This window comes from Anguilla anguilla, chromosome 5, assembly GCF_013347855.1.
Source record: "Anguilla anguilla isolate fAngAng1 chromosome 5, fAngAng1.pri, whole genome shotgun sequence".
Classification (NCBI taxonomy): Eukaryota; Metazoa; Chordata; class Actinopteri; order Anguilliformes; family Anguillidae; genus Anguilla; species Anguilla anguilla.
In genome coordinates, this window is record NC_049205.1 from 28,516,907 (window position 1) to 28,541,565 (window position 24,659).

At 39.4% G+C, this 24,659-nt stretch overlaps 1 protein-coding gene across 9 annotated transcripts in view; it reads left to right on the plus strand.

Annotated features, from left to right (window-relative positions):
- Window positions 1-20,506, plus strand: part of LOC118228121 (growth arrest-specific protein 2) — a 90,272-nt gene extending 69,766 nt beyond the window's left edge. For all 9 annotated transcript variants that reach the window (XM_035419422.1, XM_035419425.1, XM_035419423.1 and 6 more), the window contains one exon: window positions 18,456-20,506. In XM_035419422.1, coding sequence (XP_035275313.1) covers window positions 18,456-18,665 — 210 coding nt within the window. In that variant the 3' untranslated portion in view covers window positions 18,666-20,506. The remainder of the gene's footprint in view (window positions 1-18,455) is intronic.
- The last annotated feature ends 4,153 nt before the right edge of the window (window positions 20,507-24,659 follow it).

The following is a 24,659-nucleotide window of genomic DNA, read 5'->3' on the forward strand; positions in this document are numbered from 1 at the left end:
TGTTTTGTGGCTAGAGCACAGAGGAGGTTGCCATGGCAGCCGAGGAGGGGGAAATTCTTTGGGGATGTTGGGTGGAGATGTCACATGACATCCACAAAAGGGAAGGGTTTCGGCAACAGGTCTAACTAATATGAAAGTGTCCAAAGGAGCAGAGAAAATAACTAGCATTTAATTACTATGAAATAAAAGGGCTGAATTTGTTTGGGGATTCTAATTTCAAGGGCACAAAACAGTAAGAATATAATGTCAGGAAAGAGAGAGAGAGAGATAGCAAACAGAATTTACAGAGCATGCAGAATACCTGCAAATACACACCACAGATTCTTTTATTTGTAAATGTTCAGGTAGGTTGGTTTTTTATCGGGAATCTGTGTTATCACATAAGCCTACATACGTTTTTGTCTCTATTAACCACCACATTACACCCATTCAGCTCCAGACTCGTCCTGCACTTGTGCTGCAGTACGCAGCATTCACAAGATAGCAGACAAAAATACAGTTACACACAATTCCATTCTAATCAGCTATGGAATGTACTTGTCATATTAATTAGTGATTAGTTATTTCGATTAATGTAGTGTAAATATTCAAACATATTCCGTAATTGCTGCACACAGTTTATGAGTGATGGATTATTTAATGCCAGTGCTCCATCTATTGTTATGTTGCTGTAACTGCAACTGGAGTTTCCTCTTACTTCACCTGACATTCCACCCGGGACCACACCATTCATAAATAATTCTAGAATACAGTAAACTAATTAAATAGTTAATTATTTTAAACACTACCTCATGTTTGGAAATGTTTTTTGTAAAATTTCCCTTTTATGTAAATTGCAGCTGAATCTTCTCTTAAAATTCAATCCAGAACAGTGAAGCAGTAATGGTCATTCAGTCTCCTGTAAATTTTCGGACCACAGTTTAATTTAGGCGTGTGACATTGCATGTGACAACTTCAATTTTGCCTCTCATAAACATTGTTGGTGACATTTTTTACACACTCACAATGTGGCAAAAGTGACAATTTAAAATATCCGTAAAACATGGCATCTGCTTTTGCATGCAAATACATTCACAACGTGTTTTGAGGTTGTTGTAAACATTGCTTTACGTATCTGAATGTTAATTGGACTTACTTAAAATAACAATGTTTACCACAGTATACCAAGTAGTTTGGACACAGGACTTCAAGGTAACATCAAATTTTGATTGACACTGAGGCAATATATTGATTAATATTATCTCCAATGTTTGTTAAACTTATGTTGTGAAAAAGCTGAAATGTTACAGGACAAGTAAGCAATTGATTTTCAACTTTTATATAAGATTCAGATTACAGGATTAAACATGTGTTGTCAGGGCCTATAAACCAAATACATTTTCTGCATCACATGATGGGTTGAATGTAGATAAAACATTTTACACCAATAACAGCACGTACGAAAACAAATAGTTTTGCTATTAGTTGGGGTTGTCTTTGAAGAACATTTTTAGCTCCACGAGTTAATGGTTCTGAAAAAATTGTGATTAAATGGTAAGGGAAAATAGTGAATCATATTCAGGCCTGTCTCAGTTGCACTGACCTTTATATTTTTTCTGCCTCTTGAGATAAAAATACTTGATGTTATTTATGGTTTAAGAGACATTTGAATGGGGTCACTACAGCCAGCATGTATGCAACAGCACTGGCTGTGCAACACAACCATAGCCAGAAAGTGTATGTTAGATAACGCTGTACTTGATCGTTCTGTAAATTAGCCATACCTAAATGTTACGATGCATCTAATGCATTGTGTCGTCTCAACATTAATTTGAAAAACCAGTACTGAGATTAACTTTTACTGACTTGAATGAATCACCTATATATGGCGTACATCTTAGCAGTTTTAATATGTTTCATTTGAAGTCATACATAAGTGGAATACAGGATTTTTCTGATCCTCAACAATACAATAGTTGATTACCACAAACAGTATTTTACAATGCATTTGTGTTGTATGCATTTGTATTAAAATCATGGGCTGTAAACTGATTTAATGTTTTGTCCATCTGTTGAATTATTTGGTAGATTAATCTGGAAACTTCAAACCTGCTAATTATGTACTAATGTTTATATAAATATTCCATGAAATCCACTGCTAGTTGCAGGACCGCTCCTAACCCCCTGTCCTCAACCATGTTAATTGGCTGCCAGTTTCATCCAATCCAAACAGTAATGAATTGGAAAGAGGTTTATTTCTGATTCACTCAGTGCTGATGACTTAACCCTCCTGTTATGTTGCGGGTCAAATTGACCCTTTTTAAAGTTTGAAAATCTAGGAAAAATACTTAAAATTATTTTTTCAGTATGAAACTTCTTCTACTGGCCTTAATTAGTGTAATCAACATTTTAAATGAAAATGGTTCATTTCATGTATTTGCAAACCCCCCCTGTATGGGGATTGACCCGGGAACATTTTTGCTGTACCTAAAAAATGAACAGAACAGGAGGGTTAAAACAAGAGTCATTTGCTTAACCTCACACGACTCTCACAGGCCTAACTGACTCAGAGGGGTCATTGGAAGTTTGCCCATCACAATTTTAATTTTAATTTTTTTTAACAGTAGCTGTGAATGAATGCCTTGCTTGCAGGTCAACTAGTAAACTAGTAAAACTACAGTTAAATGGAAAGGTCTGTTTACAATGCAGACAGCAGGCCCACTTGATTTTTTATGGTCACATTTCTCTCTTTCATCTAGCTGTCTACCTATTACCTAACCAAGATGTCCATGTAACTTCCCCTTTAGGGATTATTATGCCTCCTTTTTAAGACAACAACCAATGCAATGCTACAGGTTTAAACTCTTAGGGCAAAGCCCCTAGTGGTCGGGACGCCAGCATGCCTAGATTGCTCAATTCAGACATTCTGTGCTCCTGCAACCAAATTATGAGTTGAAAACACAAACTCTGTGTTCTAGTTTTATTAGCAGACGATTCAGGACAACTATGCCGAATACAGAGTTTTGCAGTGCCACCATTGTCGCGCTGGTCATGCATTTACCAAGCACCCCCTCCCTCCAGTCTCATCTGTAACTACACCCCCCATGCATGACACACTGGACAATAGTGTCGATCTGGGTATACATGAAAACATTCCTTTATCACTAAAAATTTGTATTCCGTCGTAGCAAAGGGGTAAAGCCAACAATAGCCGAAGGTATGCCAGTACAGCTGTGAAAAATGCTGCTTACTGAACACTGAAATAAACAAGATGAATTTTTCAAAAATTACACCATGTCATTCTGCTGTCAATATCTGCGACTAAATATGGAATAAATGTGCAACCTTATCATTGGTTTTACGAGTAGAGATGTCCTTTTCCAGACGGAGTGGTCATACATTGTCTTGGACAATCCCATTTGTGAAATATACGCTCATTTGTGATGCCTGGGTACCTTCTAAAATAGCTGTGCGTAATACTACACATGTTGTTTTCGGTGTTGTCGTCCTTTGTACTACAATCTGGCTTGATCAACAGTTACTCAGTCCAATAGGTGACAGAATAAGCTTTCTAACGATGTATAATATGTCTAATTTTACTTTTGGAATAGCGTTTTATTGCTCAGCGTAACTGAAGGTTTTGTCTCATTATAGCTGCATTACGCATTCAGTCTGTGGTAGCAGTAAAAGACACTGCACCTGACAAAATTTTATCGCTGTCTTTCGTTATTTCTTGGAAAATAAAATTATTCTTGAGAAATTGTGAGCATAGCTAAGGCATATATTTGCAGATAGACCTAGCTGATATACTGGTTTCTGGGCTAAGTTTTAACTGGGGAGCGACAGGATTCATTCTGTCTCTGTCTCTATTTAGTCTACTGAACACAGATAAGATTTCATCGTCCAAATTTAAGTGTTACTGCTGAAAATATTTTGGTTATATATGTTATTTTTGAAATTGAGTGTCTTCAAATAGGTTAGTGGTATGTTAGAATGAGGATATTTCACACTAACATAAGCCTTTGTTGGTTTGCTTGTAGTTTGTATTTAATGTATGTACCGGATATGACCTTAACTGAACATTGCCAAAACGTGCACCCCCAACGTGGTGGACGGTTGAATATTGCTTTAATGTCATCCCATCCCCATACAAGAAAACATAACATACTGTAGAGTACAGAAAAACATACGAGAGTTAATGATTACACATTTAGGTACTGTACCACAGTGTGATAATGTTTTTGCATTATTTTTTAAATCTGATATCAATGTTTTACCTTAAACCTTCATAAGGGGCACGTGTATATGCTTTATAGTGGACAAAAAGCATTTTATTCATTTTTGGAGAGACTTTGGATATGTTTCAGGACCCCCTAGATATTTTAAGCTACTGTACTGATGGAAAGCTTGTAATTCCCACTTGAAAATGATGCAGTGAATTTCTTCAGTCAAACAGTTGATTTTTAGTGAAATACGTGAATATGTTGTGATTTACAACAATGCATAAATGGAGCATCGCGTAGTTATGGCAGGCCATGAGAGTGACATTTTGGATAGATTTGGAGACACTGGGTACACTGCTTAGTCTTTGCTTCATAGATCTTTAGTAGTTCTGCGTATTCACCCTTAGATTTGACGCACTTGTGGTCAAGGGGTTTAACAGGCTGTATATATGCAATCTCTCTGTATTTCATTGCAAACTAAAAAAGAGCAAATAGATTTTGGATTTTTTGCCTAGACAATTGCATTTGTAGCACTTTAGTTTATATTCATAATTTAGGAAGAAATAATCTAAGTTAGTATTGTAAATGGTACAAATGCCATGCTCCATTTAAGCCATTTTTCAAGTCTCTGTGATGCTCACATCTGGAGTTATAAAGCTTTTAATAGGGTACCCTCTAAATGGGCAAGGACTGGCCAGATTTGTCATGCTTTTAATGAAGCTGATGTTGATTATTTTTAACTACTTCCCTTTCCCCAAATAAAAATGACTGCATTATATATTTACGAAGTTGAAATTTAAATTTGTTTTAGCTAAAATTAGATTCCAATAAACTGAATTGATCAATCACTCCAATTAATATGTTAACTGGTACAGCTCTAATTAAAATGACAAAATAAGACTTCTGGTATTGCAATATTTGACCAAAATCCATTGTCTCCCCCACAGGCTTTGTCTAAAGTGCTAATTTAGCTATTTAGTCTGTCACACTGCTGCATTTTCACCATGAAAGTTCCAAAGTTTATCTTTTTTTTAACAAGGAAGAGGAGAAGAAACAATTATTTTCTCACTTTGTATAACTGAATTCATTGCAAGGAACAAAAATCCATATTAGCATCAGCATGATAAAAAGTTGAAGGTACCGCTTTCCACTGTTGTCAATTATTAGGAAATTTAACACCATGTTAACTAACCTATGGCTAACCTGCCTGGTAGAAGATGTCTATCTTACCCCCACATGTAGTGAGACAGATAGCTGAAGATTCAAAGAGAAGTTCAAGGAGCACAGTTCAAGATTCCCAAAACAACCTGGCATCTTGGGGTTACAAGGTGTCCAAAGGTACCATTCCATGATGTTTAAATTGCAGGAAGGAAGCCTCTTCTCAAGACAATTCACAGAAAATACATCTTGAATTCACCAAACTACATCTGAACTACAATTGGAACCCATCTTGTGGTCAGATGAAAGAAAAGTTGAGCTTTTTGGTCTTGCACATAAACAATATGTTTAGCATCCAAAGAATGCAAGTAATGTTGAAAAGCACCTCATGCCTATGGCGAAACATGCTAGTGGATGTTTAATGCTTCGAGGTTGTTTTGCATCATCGCCCCTGGGACCACTGTGACAACAGATGGAACCATGAATACCAAGATATTTTGTTCAAAAACCTTGTTCCCTCTGCCAGAAAGTTACACAGTGGCCGCAGATGGACTTTCCAATAGAATAACGATCCCAACACATACTGCCACAGCAACTAAGAAATGGTTCACAGAGCACAAAATCAATGCCGTGAGGTGGCCACCTCAGTCTCCAGGTCTGAATACTATTGAACATTTGTGGTTTGAAATCAAAAAGCAATCTGTGAATATCACCCCAAGAATATGACATAACTAGAACAATTCTGCATGGAGGAATGGTTAAGCATTCCCCCAAGCAGTTCCATATCCTTGTGCAAGACTACAGAAGGTGACTACTGGCTACTATAATGGCCAAGGGAGGAACTACAAAGTGCTGATAACGGGTGTAAATATTTGTCATTCTTGATTTTTCTGGGAAAAAATTATTATTTGTGAAACTTTTTATTGTGGTTTGTGCCCATGAATTATTAAAGAATAGTCTTTTCTGTTTTATTTTTGCTATAAATTTCCATACTTGTATACAGTATTGTGGGATTCTTTTAGGTTAAAGTTTGAAGGAAGTTGAGTTTCATATTTTAAATTCAGCCCCGTCCCATTAAGGATCTGTACATAATTCTCCACAGAAGCAATCTTAAACTTAAACCTTAGAAAAACACAAAATCGGGCAACTAGAACTCACTATGAACACCATGAACAACGCTTAATTTTCAATAGTTTACTGTACACTGCATATCAAATTATGCTAAGCCAATAATCTGCAATATGGAAAATATACATTTGCCTGCAGCATAATCATGTTTCATGATACACAACTGACTTGAAGTGGTGGCCTATACCATATTTTCTAAATATGCTGCAAATCCTTTTCAAAGAAAATACATCTTTGTTATCAACCTTGAGATTAAAAACTAGCCAGTTTTTCCCCCTATTTCAGCGTTGCTCAGCAACCCAGGACAAAGGACTATGCTTTTCAGAGTAGCATGGAGGTTGATGCATGAGGGCACAGCTCTCCTCTTTTGTCACAAATAAATAGAATTCTAAGGATACCTTTCAAAAATGGATGACGCCAGCAGCTATTTGTTTGTGACACAGGAGCGGTTCACATAATTTTAGCAGGTTAGAGTACTGCGTGGACCTGTGTCTTGGCTGTTATTTGTTTGACAGCATATTCACTGTCTGTAATTAAATCTTCCTGCTCCATCATTGTTGCATTTCATTTAGTCTCTTTGGCTTTTTGTGTTGTAAGGTACTAAATCTGCGAATCATGTTATTTGTTTTAAATTTTATTTGCATACAGGAGAGTTTGTGTGTGTGTGTGTGTGTGTGTGTGCACGTATATAACAGAGAGAGAGAGAGAGAGAGTGGGAGAGAGTGGGAGAGATACTTATTTCGTCATTAACTGTAGAGGTCTTCCTAGGCCTACCTTGCCCTTTGTGATTACTGAGTTCACCAGTGCTGTCTTTCTTCTTAAATATGTTCCATACAGTTCATTTTGGTAAGCCTAAAGTTTGGCCTATTTCTTTGACTGTTTTTTTATTTCTTTCTCAGCCTCATAATGGCTTCCTTGACTGTATCCACATATGAAAGTTTTGATTACAAACCTACAATTATACAGTACAGAGCCAAATCAAGAAAAAAAATTAGCCAAAACCAATACGTCCCAAACATTATGGAGCTCATTGAACATACTGTGCATGATGTCTGTAGGCAATATGGTAAAACAGTTTTCACTGCCGCCTGAACCAGTAGCATGAAAATTGTGATGTATCTGCTGTGCACCTTGTTAGCTGTAAGTTGAAGCCCTGAATCATTAGTACCTGACAATGTCTTTTCACTGCAGTCAAAAGGGCACTTCCTGTAGTTCATGCATTTCCCATACTGATTATAGCCACTCCTTGGACATTTCCACTGAATTTTTGAAAAGAAGTGTTCAGCCTGATTTATTCTGTGCTGGTCTCTAACAAAGGAGGTGCTATTGATTTCAATCACAAAGACATTAACAGTGTGATTAAATTGGGTTCCTCATTAAGTAAGATTCTGAATATAGCATTATGTCATCAGTTTAGTAATCATCTCAGGGCTCAAAAGACTGCAGGATGTGTCACTTGGAAAAGGAGGCTCAGTAGTAAGGGTCAATTAAAAAAATATAAAAGAAGAGAATGGATTTTTTTCATTGCTAGGGAGGGGGTATATTTTATACATATATCTTTATTTTTGTCTTTCTGAACAAAGCTCAGAAATATATGAAGAAAATATACATTATATGAAACCATTTCAACCCTTTCAACATGCTTTTTAAAAAATAAGTTAACATAAAGCAGACCATTTTGCACAATACATGACCTACACCTTTGCTGCTGGCCAAATTGCCAAATAAAGATTAATATTAATAAATATTTAATATGTTTAAAAATATTAAGTAAGTCTAGGTAAAAAAATCGCACATAAAAGAAAGAAAAAAATCATAACAAAGAGAGGCCATGAACCTGACAATAGTCTGTCCTCCTAAGTATACAATTTGGTCTTGTGAAATAGTGTTGAGTTCATTCAGTTTTTCAGGTGGTAAATCCATACATTAAAAAAGAGATGGAAAACTACATTATCTCACCACCTAATGTTTCACTCAAGTGCTAATCAAAACTTGGCAAATATTTTTTGAAACCAAATTTTATTTGCCTTTATATATTTCATCATTCTTCCAAAGATAATCTATTACAGAAATCACTGTTTCTGAATGCATTATATACTGTGCCTCATACATACAATATATGAGTATGCATATGCAGTGTAAAATTAAAACCTAAAAGATTGTAGTGGAAACGGCCTAGAAACCCAGACTGAAGTAATGACATTAAGATCAAGGCCAGGCTGGAAAGCACAAGTTCACAGTATTTTATTTACAAAACTATATCAGTCTTTTGAAGCACTGGAGACCCTGCCTGTAGAAGTCTGGATGTTGGAATTTAATCAGTGATTAGTACGGTGCTGTGTTATTGTGAGGATCAGTCATCAATTGCAGTCCTGTGCCTGAAGGGGACTTTGCTTATGTAGTCTTTCTGATCTGATGATTGGGGTCTTGCTCATGAGTAATTTGCATATGTCATTGATGTCATCTTTTTTCTCTGTCAAAGGCTGTGGCATGAAGCAGCTTGGCATGTATGGGCTCATCCACAATGAGGGTCGTAGACTATCAGTAATATGGAGAGCCACAGAGGGAGAAATCTGATACTGTGGATGTGAGTTATCTGGGAACTGTGATAAATAAATGACAAAACTTGTCATTTTCCTGTGTATTTTTGGCAGGCTAACCTTTGTGTGCATTTGTTTGATGCATCACTGAGAAAGCAGTCTTTTCAATTGTACACATTTCCATTGGAATCATTTGCACTTAATTGGGCTTATTTGCCTGAAAACGAACCCGCCTGAGTCTGATGACACATCTGTCATCAGAAATGAGCTATGGCTCAATGTCTCAATCAGAACATTGGTCTCCTCCGGGCTGCTTCTGATTAATGACACAGATGGCACAGATTTTGTGAGACATTCTGACTGTGGATTTTGTGAGACCAATCCTGCTGCCTTAGATTGAAAATGACCCAGAGATGGGTTTATGTAAAGTTAATACTGCAAGTGATTGCTACCGTATTGCTATGTTTAGTACGCCAATTTGTTATGTGCCTGATCTTTCAGGAAGAACGCTGAATCATTCAGATTTCCAACTTTGGTGACCCTCTGTGGAAATTAATGGCAAGTCAAGCATCAGCAGGAAAACCTGTCTATTGACATGTACCAGAGGGCCCTAGGGTTACAAAGACAGGCTGGGCATGTCCTTAAGGAGACAACCATGGAGGTTAGGCTAGGAGGAAAAGCATTAGCGCCAGCTGATGGAGAGAAATGAACACCAAAGACCTTGGGACCTCTGGTCCAGACTGCAGGCTTGTGGGAGGCGGCCAATCCAGCCTTAGGCCTCACGGTAGTTAATGCCTTCACCTGTGCACATTGTAGAGGGAGCTGTCATTGTTCAGGCCTGGTTCCCAGCTGGGCTGTGTAGCGTGATTGAAAATCCCTTTCTGTGGAAAGCTCATTATGTTCCCCAATCACAGAGCCTCAGGGTACACATCATTCCATGGGAACACTGACCTGCTAATGTCCCCTCTGATTGATCTATAAAAGAGGCTTATAAATGTTTCATGATATTGCATTGCTGGAGGTGACACAGCTCCATTCCATAGAAGGGAAACACCTCTCTTTCAAGGCTGTTTCAGTGGTGCAGGGGTAATATTTTAGGCTGGGGAAGATTTTGCCATGACACATACATAGACTTGTTTTTATCGGCTTCAATTCTCACCGATTTGGTTTGATAAGCAAAACTTGACATCGATTGGAGGATGCTCAGGTTTCAACACCTCAGCATTAACATTCTCAGAAAGCTAGGACAAGACGAGTTAATATCCAGCTCACGGAAGACGCCAGAGAGTACCCTGGCAGACGATTGAAAGGAAAACGTGAGCTGAATACAAATGCAGGGATTTTCTCCTGGCAGGGGTTGATGATGTCAGGAAGACCGTCCCAGCTGGTGTGGGCTAAAGCATGCTGGGGTTGTGAGGTTCCAGAGGGTCCAGTGAGCACAGTTCAGACTGTAGCGAGTGGTCCCTAACCAATGACAGCTCTTGGTCTGTTATAGTAAACCTGTAGTAAGTGGTCGTCAACAGTGAAGGGCTTGTGTGAGTGGTAAGCTTGGACTTGCTGACAGCACACACAAGAAAACTAAGCATGTTTTTCTTGGAAGTGTGGCTTGAAATAATGTAAGAAACTCAGTAGTTATTCAGGAATGCAAATGTTTAAAATGGTATTTTAAATTATGTATGTCAGTGTATTGCACAAACAGCTCAGTTTGTAGGGTGTGTGTCCAAAGCAAAGGGTATTGTTTCTGCCACTTTAAATTATACTTTAGTCACTTCAGAAGATTTGAAGAGTTGATACATGTCATGTCACACACTGGCTTTCTCTATAAAGGAAAATCCACCCCCATCCCCAACATATACCTCCCCTCCATCCCCGCCTTTTGTTATCTTGTCACACTTGACCCTGGCGCCAGCCCTGACATTTTAATCTTCCTATGTACAGCTGAGGCAGATAAGGCCTCAGAAGCTCCATCACAATGTAATTGAAATGACCAAGAGCTGGAAATTCACACTCCACTCTCGAGCTGCCCTCAAATATTCAATCAGCTCATTAGCATTCAACACAGGGAGGGGAATGCCCATAAATCTGCTTGTTTTACCAGGGGCTTAATGGCTCCATAATGGAGGGGTTAGCACTGATAAGGAAATGGGGGGAGGGCACTGACAGGAGGATATATGGCTAGGCAGGGTCTTTGGGGAATGCTGGTGCCTGAACTGCCAGTTTTGTAAAAAGAATAGAAAGAATGCACCAACAGCCTTTCATAGATCTTTTTTTCCAGGAGCTGTTGCCATGGTGCCCAGCCCAGGGGATGTACATTGCTAGTCAGCAGTAGGTATAGGAGAATGATTTTGTATGTGTAGTCTGAGAAAAATATTGAAAAAAAACAGTATATCTGAATCTCTCAGCAAGCAAGTTTATATGCTATAATCCAACAATCATCATTTATCCAGAACAGTCCTAGATTTTGCTACTGAAGGGCAATGAAGAACTAGGTTAAATATATTTTCAATTTATTAAGACTAGGTTCGATCAACCGATCTAAAAATATTAGTTATCGTTTTGTCTGTACATGTAAAAGCATTGTATGTGTCTACTGTCCATTAATGTATGTGGATTTTTTTTACATGTAGCATTGAAAGACCACTTTGTCTCTGATCATCAGTGTCTCATTTCTGACACTGTTTTCCAGGCTGCTACTTAACCTCATAAGTGTTCCGTGTGCGTTCGTGTTCTTAATGAACATACAGCCTGAACATTTTCCTCCACTATTACTGAAACTAGTGACAACTTACCCAGTCATTCAGATACTAATGACCTTTTAAGTTGTCAAATCAAATCAATCAAATTGTATTTGTATAGCGTATTTTACAGCAGTTGTCACAATACGCTTTACAGACAACTCTGGCCTAAGCCCCCACAGGAGCAAGCCTAAGGCAACAGTGGCAAGGAAAAACTCCCTGTGGCAGATGGGAAGAAACCTTGGAAGGAACCAGGCTCAAGGGGGAAACCCATCCTCCTCTGGCCGGCTCAGGGTGCTGACTGGTGACCAACATGTCAGTCAGTTTTACAAGGTTTATGATGTGGCTCAGATGATGGGTGGAGCCGGGTGGCAGTGATGGGGAACAGCAGGTGGCGACAGATGTGGGCAGGGTGGAGGCAATGACGAAAGAGGGGCTGGACCGCAGAGGTGGGGGAGACCAGACGACTCTCAAAGCACTCTCGAAGATTCGGGCAAGAGCCCCGCCGGCAGCGTGGGGAAGAGGGTAGAAACGGCAATTAGGGAATTTGCAATATAGCAGACAGTGGGTAAAGTGGCAGTAGTATGTATTGGGGGGACCCCGCCAGGAGTAGTATATGGCTGCATAGCTACTAGGACAGGGATGGAGAGCCCATGCAGTCATGAGGGGTAGACAACCATACCCGCCTATCAAGAGCCAGCCCATGTAAAGTCGGGTCACAGCTGATTGACAAGTGACAGTAAGGAAAGGATTGCCACCTACAAAGCTCTATGACTACAGGCTTCTCGCACCCTGTCTCCAGACTACAATTGATTATAAGACTGAGCATAGAGGTGCAGTTGTATTAATCAGTTATGCTCTTCTCATTTAGATCCTGTTGCTCCTTTTAAAACCCAGTAAAGTCTACTATTAAAGCACCCCCTTGGATTAATGATGATATTCTTATCCATAAAAGGGCATGTAGGAAGATTGACCATAAGTGGAAATCCAGTAAACTCCAAGTCCATTATTTACAGATGAAGGAAATACTATCATCTTAGTTATAAAATAAAAGATGCAAGAGACTGTAAAGTTTCCCAGTTAATCTCCGCAAACCCGCACAACTCATAAATTCTCCTACCCCATATTGCTTCTGCTTCATCTGCTGCTGATTGTGAAAAGTTCTTATTGTTAACAAAATTGACCATTTCAAGTTACTCCTTTCAGTTGCAGACCTTCCATGCCCTTGTCCTAATTTGTTTACCCATTTTAAACCATGCTTAAGCCATCTCCATGCATGCAGAGATCGTGTCACATATGAGGCCATCCTCCAGTCCCCTTGATAGCATTCCCACAAAACTTCTTATGGAGGAAATTGGCTCCAGTTTGCTGTCTATTTTTAACACCTCTCTCTCTCTTCTGGATGTGTCCCAGACTATTTTTAGATGGCTTGTGTTCAGCCCTTGTTGAAAAGAGCTGGCCTCGATCCCTCTGTTTTAGGAACTTTTAGACCTATTTCTAAGTTATCTTTTATTTCTAAAATTCTGGAGAAAGTTGTTTCAGAACAACTCTTAGATGTGATCAATAGCAGCAACATCTTTCAAAAAAATTCAATCTGGTTTTCGCCAGCTGTACAGCACTGAATTATTTATTGATGGCTGCTGATACAGGACACTTTTCCGTTCTTGTGTTGCTTGACCTTAGTGCGACCTTTGACACCATTGACCACGTTCTCATGGGTATTATTAAGTCAATGGGTTGGTATCTCTGGGACTGTGCTGGGCTGGTTCTCTCCCTATCTATCAAACAGGCAATTCTTTGTGTCAGTTGCTGACTTTAGATCTACAACTTTGGTGGTCAGATGTGACGTGCCTCAAGGCTCTATTCTTGGACCAGCACTGTTTTCCTTGTATATGCTACCTCACGGCTATATTAAGCAGCATCATAATATCTCTTTTCATTGCTATGCAGATAATACCCAGCCAAATGATTTGAAGGAGTTAGCTACTCTACATGACTGCTTAGCAGCAGTTAAAAACTAGATGCCACAGAACTTTTTAAAACTAAATTCTTACAAGACAGAAGTCCTTATCGTTGGCCCTGAACACATAGCCAGACAATTATATCCATTTCTTGGTCTCTTTGCTTTAAACATCAAGTCTGCATTTAAGAATTTAGGTAAATGGTAAATGGACTGCATTTATATAGCGCTTTTATCCAAAGCGCTTTACAATTGATGCCTCTCATTCGCCAGAGCAGTTAGGGGTTAGAGGTGTCTTGCTCAAGGACACTTTGACACGCCCAGGGTGGGGTTTGTACCGGCAACCCTCTGACTGCCAGACAATCGGTCTTACCTCCTGAGCTATGTCGCCCCTAGGTGTAATATTTGGCTGTAATTTAGACTTTGAGCAACATACAGTTGAGGGATGTTTTTACCATCTTAGGAATATGTCACACGCCGTGACTACCCTGGAAGGGACAGAAGAGCTGGACACAGGGAGATGTGGAAATTCTGGATTTCTCCGGCTTTTATTTTGAGCGAGAGAAAGCAATCGGTAAACACAAATGAAAAAACTTCACGGGATCTGGGCAAAAACAATAAACTAAAATAACAAAGACAAAATAAATGAAATTATATGCGTCGGGCTCGGGCTCTCTCTCTTCGTCGTATGGGATCCCCGGTCTCAGACACCTACTGTGGGAAGAAGCACACTTTTAAATCATGGATTGATTCGTAATATCATCCAGGTGTGTGCCTACTTAACCTCTAATTGCCTTGAATTCCTCCCGCAAACCGAGCCCTGCCACAGAATATTTCTAAAATCAGCGCATTTTTGTCTTTTAGCACCACAGAAAGAATGATTCATGCATTTATGCCTTGTTTACATGCCTTTCACCGTCACGCTGTAGCTCAGCTGCAAACCATACAAAATTTCCCCGCTAGGTGATTGACCAGTAAGTGTTTTTTTAAGGAGTAAGCATTTTAAGGAGTAAGTGTTTTTCCATACAACTCCAAAACTGGCTTCGCTGCACTGGCTGTCTGTTGCTTTTAGAATCAATTTTAAAGTTTTATGAATTACATACAAGGCTTTACATGGTTTGGAACCTGTTAATATCAACTAAAATCCTTACTGTCTACAGAGGCCTCTCAAGTCTGCCAGCCATGGACTTTTGGCTGTTGAAGAGTCTAAATTAAAATCAAGATCTAGCCTTTGCTGTAATGGCCCCTAGGCTCTGGAAGAGCCTTCCATACGATATTAGGTCCGCTGATACAGTTTCTGCTTTTAAAACTAGCCTGAAAATCTATTTTTACAAAATTGCCTTCTGTAATGACTGACAGATATTCACAGTGCTTTTCCCTTTAATCGCTGGGTTTTAACATTTCTTTTTCCTTTTTCATTGTGCCTAACTTTTACTGTGTTTATATCTTTCCTTGTTTTATTCTTTGTGTTTTTGTATTGCCTTTTTCTGTATTACTATTTTATTTTGCTGTTCATTCTTCTCTTTTATGCTGCTTTTATTGTTTCCTTGTGTTGTAATTTTACATATTATTATTTTATCTGTTCTGGAAATCACGTTGTGCTTTTTGCTTGAAAGGTGCAGCATAAATCAAATGTATATATATATATATATATATATATATATATATATATATATATATATATATTTATAAAACATAGTCATATCAAAGAAGACTTTTGTTCTACATGGTTATGGTATTTTAAAATAACATGTATCTGCCTGTTTATTTTTGTGTGACTGTATATTATGTATATGATATACATTGTGTGTGTGTGTGTGTGTGTGTGTGTGTGTGTGTGTGTGTGTGTTTAGGGAGTGAAGCAGTTTTCGTGTGACTTGATAAGTTCTTAAAGAGGCAATCTCATCCTGGCTCTTGACGTGCTATGGGAGCTACTGATCAAAGACAGGCAGGACTGTAAATGTTTAATGAGATGGTAATTAGTCCCAAGATTCCCACATCCAGAAAAGAATGGATCAGACCAGGGAGGGTGGGCAGGCCTGTTTCTGTGGGGAGCATGTCTAGCAATCTCTGTGAACCACATGACCTGTGCAATAAGCACAGAGGAAGGAAATGGAAGATATCAGTACCTTCCACAGTGAACATTAATGTCATCTTGATTTGAGCATTATACTTTCAATAATTTATATGGGAATGGTTAAATAATGACCAATTATATGAATGCCAACTATACGCACAGGCTATACCATGACATGTAACATACAAGAATACCATAATCCTGTTTTAATGTGTAAAAATTGCATTTTGTACATTAGTGAATTAAACATAAAAAATCCACCTCCATTTAAGACACACTGCACACCCTGTTGAGCTATGTGAGCTCCCAGAATGCACATAATGTAATCATTTGCTAACACAATGGCAAAGCTGAAGTAGCAACATATTCCTCATGTAATTACACATTTGGCCAACAGAGGTCACCATAATACCAAATAAAATATTCCAGTTTATGCTTTCCTGCATTCTCACCATCCTACTGTGGAAAATGTCATTGAAAATTAAATGCAGACACATGCATACACACAGACGCACATACAGTATGTGCTCTCTCTCTCTCTCTCTCTCTCTCACACACACACACACACATACACACGCACACTCACAAATGCATACACAGTCAGTTTGTTTAAACAAAGACACAGAAATATTGTCATACATTGTGAAACTCAACCCCACAGTCATAAGGTAGTATTACATTTGTGATTAGGAACATTGAGTTGTGGGAAGGGTTGAGGCAAGACACAAAAATGTATGTATGTAATAAATTCCATTGACATTTACATAGGCAAGAAGGGATAGGTCATGAAAAACATTTAGTAACCTCTGGCTGGATAATCTATGTGTGTATTCAAGGGTTTGGTTTAACTGTGGCTCTGCTGCATTCTACCATGGTCTAGACCAGAGCCAAAATAGCTAGCTAACTTCTTCAGATTCCCCTGCTCATCACAATAACTTCATTAACCAATGATTTTACAGAATGGCTCTGCTGAAGCCTTTTTGTGATGCTGAACTTCTTGTAACATCACGCACACTTTTCCAGAAAAAGGCTTGAGCTGATCTGGCTACAGCGAGGAGTTGTACACAGCTATGCATCAGCCCCAGAGGAAACCATCATTTAGATTCTGCAGTGGTATTGATTTAGGCAGGGCTGGCGAGATCTCAGACTATTATATCAATCTTGTTGTGATTGATTAACCAATATTCTGCAGATAATTGCATAAATTCTGGGATTCTTTCAGCCTACTAATTTCTATATGGCAATGCTCAAATGTTATGCTGTTATTTTATTTACTCTTTACTATGACATGATTTAAGTATTAAAAAGTGTAATACTTACTATACTCCAGGAAGCGCCAGACATTGCCATGGTGAGCCATAAGTACATTTCCCAGCTGGTTCTGCATTAGCATGTAATGGCTGAACTGAGAATTGAAAAGTTGTTTCAGTTTAGAAAAGTATCTGATCGTATTCTCAGACAGAATGAAAGAGTGGCCAAGCAGAACTACAACTGAGACCTTGTGTTGTAAGACAGTTGAGTCTGACTCACCCTTCAGCCCAAAGTGAACCAAACATCTGAACATGCCCATGCCCACAGGCTACAGAAGAAAAGTCACAGAGATTTCACAGGTTCCAATACCAGGAACGGTATGAATGAATAATTGCACTTATATAGCACTTTTACAAATGCTCAAAGTCCTTTACAGTGATGGGTGGGAACTCACCTCAGCCATCACCAATGCGTAACACCTGCCTGGGTGACACACGGCAGCCATTTTGCACCAGAATGCTCACCACACATTAGCTATGGTGGAGAGAGAGGGAATTCTTTTGACCAATTAAATCAGAGGACGATTAGGAGCCAGGCTGGGAATCTAGCCAGGACATCAGGGAACCCCCTACTCTGAGTCACAGGGCCTTAATGCCCACAGTGAGTCAGGACTTTGGTTTAACATCTCATCCGAAAGACACATCTCCAACAGCACAGTGTCCCCCTCACTTCTCAGGGATTTATTCAACTCCCTGCTGGCCCACCAACACCACTTCTAGCAACTTAGTTTTCTCAGGTGGTCTCCCACCCATGTAATAACCAAGCCCACACTTTCTTAGCTTCAGCCATTCAGCAAGAGCAGGGTGCATGGCGGTATGGCTGCTGCATGGTTGTAGCCTGTGAATAATTTGCCCCACCAATGGACACATTAATCAAAACACATTGGGCTGGAGACATTGCACAACCCTTTCTGACTACACTGTATTCGACATGTATGAATAATCGTCAGTGAGTCAAATATCTTCCTTTCCTTTTCTCACCAGCCACTGTGCCCCTTGTTACAGGAAGTGATTTGCAGTTTGTCAGCTGCAGGGCAGATATATATTGGATATAGTTTTATGGTCAGGCTTGTCCTTAAAAACGGGCAATGTTTTATGGTCAGGCTTGTCCTTCTGATTTTTACCATAAAAACAGCTATTTCAGTCTGGCCTCCTACTTTGTACAGTCAGGAGAGTATTCAGCATTACATCAAGCCAGACTTGAGTAACCCAAAAGCCTGCCTCTACTACATGATCTGGTAGGGTCATGCAATAGAGACAGAAGGATGTTCCATGCATTGACATTCAGTGAAACAATCATCATATCTCAACTTCCTCCCTTCCTCCCTGTCTCTGCCTCCTGTAGATGCTGCATAACAAGCATGTGATGGTTCGGGTTGGGGGTGGCTGGGAGACCTTCGAGAGCTACCTGCTGAAGCATGATCCCTGCCGCATGCTGCAGATCTCCCGTGCGGAGGGCAAGACCTCACCCGTGGCCAACAAGTCGCCCAGTATCAAGGACCTCACCCCTGACAGCTACCTGGTGGTGGCTGCTCACTACCGAAGCAAGAAGTAAAGGAAAACTGTGAAATCCTACTGTAGCTATGGGTACCCAATGGTCAATTTATGAAATAGCAAGCTGATAGTTTGGCCAGAAATTAAAACTTCTGTTTCTAGGCCATAAATTCTGCAGGTATCATTCAGAGTAAAATGGAATTAGGCAATTGGAACAGAATGTCTTGTCCAGTAGGTTTTTCTTTCCCTTGTGCTTGTTGTGTAGTTGTAGATTCTGTGGTAGCTGGTGGGAGTATCAGTATCCTTAGCTTTCATGGAACAGAGGAAGAAGGGATTCTAATGTGTCAATGGTGAAATGTTTAACTGCACATTGTTGTCCTTTCAAGTCAAAAGGTATGGCTATCTGTCTGACACAGCCTGGGATTAAGATTGGTGATATTCAAAAGGAGCAGATGTTTTTTTAACTTTTGTGTTTTTTAAAAAAACTTAGAAACCTCTAATATAGACTGGTGATCCGTAGATTAATTAATTTCTGATTTATTTAAAATGCTATAGTAACATAATCAGTCAGAATAGTTAATTTGAAGCCTTGCCCTTTCTCCCTGGCTTTACATACAGGAATATAACGATATCACTTCTCAGAATCACATGGCAGTTGCACATAACAGGTGTTATTATAGCACCAACAAGTTCCAAACGTTTTCAATATGAAATTATGCCTATCCAGGGCAGACACGCTGACTGTCTATTATATTGTAAAAGTAACCTTGGGTGAACCCCATTGTTCCACCTAAAACATAGGGCCACGTAGACACATATCATACTCTGATTACAGCGACTTCTCCCATGCAGATGCATTTCCTATTTAGTCTGATTGTTGTGATTTGTCCCCTGCTGCAGCAGCCCTCTTGCTGAGTCAGTGGCTACCCTGTCACCGAAAGACTCTGGGTTCTGTCCCCTGCTGAGTCACACCAAGGACATTTCCTTGCTGCCTATCTCATTGTGATGATGTGTGGGACCCGACATTACATATTGACGTAAAAGCAACATGACTCTAGTGGTGACATTTCAAAATTTCTAGTAAGTGTACTTCAATGCTGGGTTATTCTGTCTACAGATACTGGATTGAGCCCTGAGCATAACTGTCCTGTCCTGAAGTATGATGCACTCTCAGAGACATCTATGTGGGATAACTGTGTGTGTCTCCCATAGAACAGCAAACATTGTTACTCTTACATTTGTGGTGATGTATGTTTCAATAAAAGCAGTGTCTCTAATGCTTAAATTACAATTACAACTACAATAAACAGCATTCTTTGTGGTTTGAAATATTGTGTTTACAGACCAGTGAGAATGCTAAAATAACATTGAATTATGGCAGATATCAAGTGCCTAGGGTGGAGCATGCAGTACTGCATTAACTAAAGTACCATTTGTGCTTTAGAGGCTTCAATATGAATCCAGTTGCTGAAAAATGTACAGTGAATAGTAATCTATGCAATGTTCTTGTCATGTACAGACCACAACTCTTGGTTTGAATTTGAAAGAAAAATGTACAGTAATGGACCAATACCATTGTGAACGGAAGTAGCTAACTCAGTGAGCATTTAAACAAGGTAATCAAATTGATTTCCAGTCATTAGAATATGTTTATATGTTCACACATCTTTTTTGTTAAATGTTTTACTTTTGTTTCTGAACTTCATGTACCAGTTTACCTTTGATTTTAAGAGTAAAGGAAACTATTTTACAATTTTTATTTACTACCTGTTGTTAAATGATATGTGCCTATCATAAGCATACAGCGGAAATGTAGAGATCTCAGTTGTAATTGTTTCTCCTACTTTTGGTATGCTTTAAAATTTGTTTTATTAAAATAAATAAATGAACACTAAAGGGTTAGTCTGGGAGGCTGTTCAGTTCAAAAATCGATTGAACTGGGTACATCTCATATCACAAACAGGGTCACACTGGATACATCACAAATCAAAGAAGTAAGCTTGCATTTATTGTATACGAGAATAAATATTCCACTTATTAGAAAAGGTATAAAATTGTCAAACTGGGTATATCCTATCAGAAAAGGTACTATAATGTAATACCAAAGCAGAAGGATACACAGGTCTATCTGACCACAATGAACAGAAGAAATAACTACATCTAATTTTATATAACTATAAGCTTTATAACTCCATAATGAGGAATACAGTAGAACATTAAATGTACAGCTGAAAACTTGATTTTTGCTTAGCAGGTTGAAAATCATTGTAGCATTTAGCACACTCATATACATGCACAGCACACATTTTTAGAGATAATCCATTCATACAGCTGGATATTTACTGAGACAATTCAAGTTAAGTACCTTCAGTACTCAAGGACAGAATAGCTGTGCCCATCTGGGACCTAAACCCACAACCTTTGAGTTACAAGCCCAATACCATAAACATTATATTACACTACTGTCCTAGGTTGCCTTGTTTCTGTTCAGTTTGATAGCTGCAATTAATTAAACCTCATTAGTTCTCTAGACTTTACATCTTTCTGAACCCTTCTTCTTAAATACAAATGTATTGTCTTGCTGATCCACCCCAAAAACACATGTACAACCCTCACAACCCACCACCTGGGTAAAAGGTATAATCACATATAATCATACATGGGGCAATTTTATACAAATGCAAAGTGATGGTAAAAGTAAAATGTATAGGACATTCGCTGAATTCCCAAAATAAGCACAGAAGTTCACAATTCAAAAATGGTTCTGTATAGGCATAAATTTATGTTAATCCTCATTTCCTACCCCCTGTCCCAGCGTAGACTGAACTTACATTAGACAATAATAAAAGTGATTCCAATCTTACAAGTCGGAGTAAAATCACTCCAGTCGTACCTCAGTCGCACCCTGTCACTTCACCTTCTTACAAAATCAAACATGTTGAATATTATCATAAGTCTTTAGTGTTGGCTCAAAAAGTTTGTGATGGTCAACCACACGACTTATAATTCTATACTGTCAACAGCCAATAGGTACGCTGTCTTTGTCTGACAGCACACCAGTAGTAACAAGACTAGTAGTAAATATGGCCATGCTGATGGGAAAGCGTCTTCGAACGTTCTAGCACAGATCATTGCACACACAAGTGTGGCAGTGGCCAAAAGTTGTTGCTTTTGTTTCTGCTGATCCAATACCTATTTGGTTTTACCCAGTACTGTCTCCCTCTTTGTCTTTGTGTAAGTTACTGACAGGAAGAGGAGAGCTGAGATGTAAAAATTCCAAAGAATCCTGTTGGAGACTTATAATGTGTGAAGCTGTATTATTCCTAGTCTTCACAGAATCTGAAACTGTGTGCACCTCTAGGATTAAAAACCCATGACATATTACAGACTGTTGTTAAATGTAAGGGGATGGCAGACTTTAGTCATCAGTAAGTCTTCTAATGTATGGGAGGCCTTACGAAGATGAGAGGTCCTAGAATAACCTGGTTCTGCTTGTTTTCATTCTTCCATTCTGATCAGGACTGATTTAAACCTGGAACACCAGCTGAGTAAAATCTCTGGTCAATCAGTGGATCAATTAACTGTCAGGTATAAAAGAAGACCAGTAGTACTACTGGCCGAGGACAAAATTTTAGTATCCCTATCCTAGGCTGGTCCCATTAGCCTTTTGGTGAAACAAAGCACAAAGCAGAGCATGTCTGAAAGCCACATGAGAAGAAGCTGACTAAAGAAGGTCAAGACAAGAGGCAGAAGGACCCTGAAAAAGCTTGGATGAAAGAGCTGTATAAGAAAATGTGCAATACCTGCACTAACCCCTGTTCCTGCACCTGGTGAAATAGGTGACGGAACTCACCATTGACTAAAAGGAGCTTCGCAGGGGCATCGATGGAAAGCATAGCTGGGGCAAAATTTTTTTCCATTTATACCCATCTGTATCACTGTCTGAGGAAGGTGACTGACTCCCTCTGGCCCCCCTCACCACTTCAGAAATTAATCGTGGTCAATGCCGCAACTGGGTTATGTACTTCCGAAGTAATGCAATGAGAAAACAATGTGTATATATATGTGCATCCCTCTGAACATGCTCTTCTTCACATTGCCACCTTTGCATGCTCAAAGCAGTATATTTTTTATTTATATTATATTGTGGCAAATGAGTGCCACCCCTCCTAACCCAAACACACTCACGGGAGACACTGTTTCCAGTTCGTAGCACTTGCGTGCTATTTTATTTAAAGCCCGTGGCTTTTTCTCGGTTACAAGAAATCAAGAGCGCTTTTTCTCTCGCCGTCTTCTCGCCGGCGCGTCTCTCTCTCCCTCCGGCTTCCGGTCGTGCTTTTAAAAACCCCAGGCTCACTGTTGAAAGCAATCAGAGGCAATCAGCGCAATTAAACAATTAACAGTTATCGGCGCTGATTACCTCCAGCTGACAGTTGTGACGAAGGGTCCGAGAGCCGCTCCTCTCACTCTCTCTCTCTCTGCAGCCGACGCTCAAACCACGCCCACTCCACCACATATATCTTAGAGGATTAGAATTTAAGATATGAACATGGAAGTGTGGTTTCCTTCCTTCCATGGTAACCATTGGGAGTGGATGGTGAATGCATAGGGTTGTGTGACAGTTTTGTCTCAATGTTAAAGTGGCCCAAAGGTATGCAGTCACTCTTACATCTTCTTAAAATAAAGTTTTTATTTGTTTTTCTATAAAATCATAATAAGCAGAATAAATCTGTTTCAGGATTTTAAACAGGATAAGCCCTGTTGCACTAGAGGTCACACAAACCCAGATAATCACACTGTGGGATACAGTTTAAATGTTGTGGCCTTCCCCGATGTGTGGAGTCCTGCTCACCGGCCTCGCTGTGTTCTAGGAGAAGAGGCTGCGTATTAATATATGCTATATATGGCAGGCATGTTCAATTTGGCCCATGGTTCAAATACAGCACAAGGGTGACCTCTATTGGTCATTAAATGATAGAACCATCAAGATATGCAAGAAATGGAGGCAGCTTCCCTTTACCGGTTCCAAGGATTCCTATGGGAGCTGCTCAATGGCACACATACAGCATGCACAGGAACTGGAGAGGGTAGGAGGAGCTAGGTGGTGAAGCCTAGGAAGTAATGGGAAACAGCCTCCACTGTGCATGTTGAGGGAAAAAGTGCTGGCTGTCAGTTCAATGTAGAAAACCAAGGTGATTTAACTACCAAAAAAAAACCTCATCTGTCAATTTTTGTGAACATAAATTTCATTATGTGTAGCAGTATGTGAAACAATTATTGTTTTGGTCCAGATGTCTTGCTAAAATATTTATTAAAGTATACATATTTTCTATGAATCTATTACCTATTAGCTTATTCCTGATCAGGGTCACAGGGGATGCTGGAGCCTATGCCAGCATGCATTGGGCGAGAGGCAGGAATACACTCTGGACAGGTATTAGATATTTTATTACAGATTGCCATTGGGGAAGTTTTATTTTGCCTTCAAAAGTCTGATACTCCCCATTTATTTTAATGGGAGCTCCAATGTTTTGCCCTCAGCATGCACAGTACAGGCTTACTTTCTGGACTTCACAAGCTTAGGTTAGCTGAAGGCGTAATGCTCTGCTATCTGGCTGCCCTAAAAACTTGTTAAAGAGTTTCCTGCTTGTGCAGAATGCAGCTGCTCGTATCTTGACCAGATCTAAGAAATGTGAGCACATAGCATCGCTTCACTGGCTACTCATTAAGCATAAGATAGATTTCAAGGTTTTGCTTCTGACCTTTAAAGCGCTGCATGGACGTGCACCAGTGTACATAACTAACCTGCTCCTACCTTATAAGCCCACAAGGTCACTTCGTTCTCAAGACACAGGCTACTTGGTAGTCCCAAGAATTTCTAAAAACCTAAAAGGTGGTAGAGCTTTTTTCTACAGAGCCTCACTACTGTGGAACACGCTTACAAAACGCATAAGGGGCACAGTGTCAATATTTAAATCTAGATTAAAAACGCACCTTTATACTCAGGCTTATAATCAGTTATTGTCTGGAGACAGGGTGGGACAAGTCTGTAGTC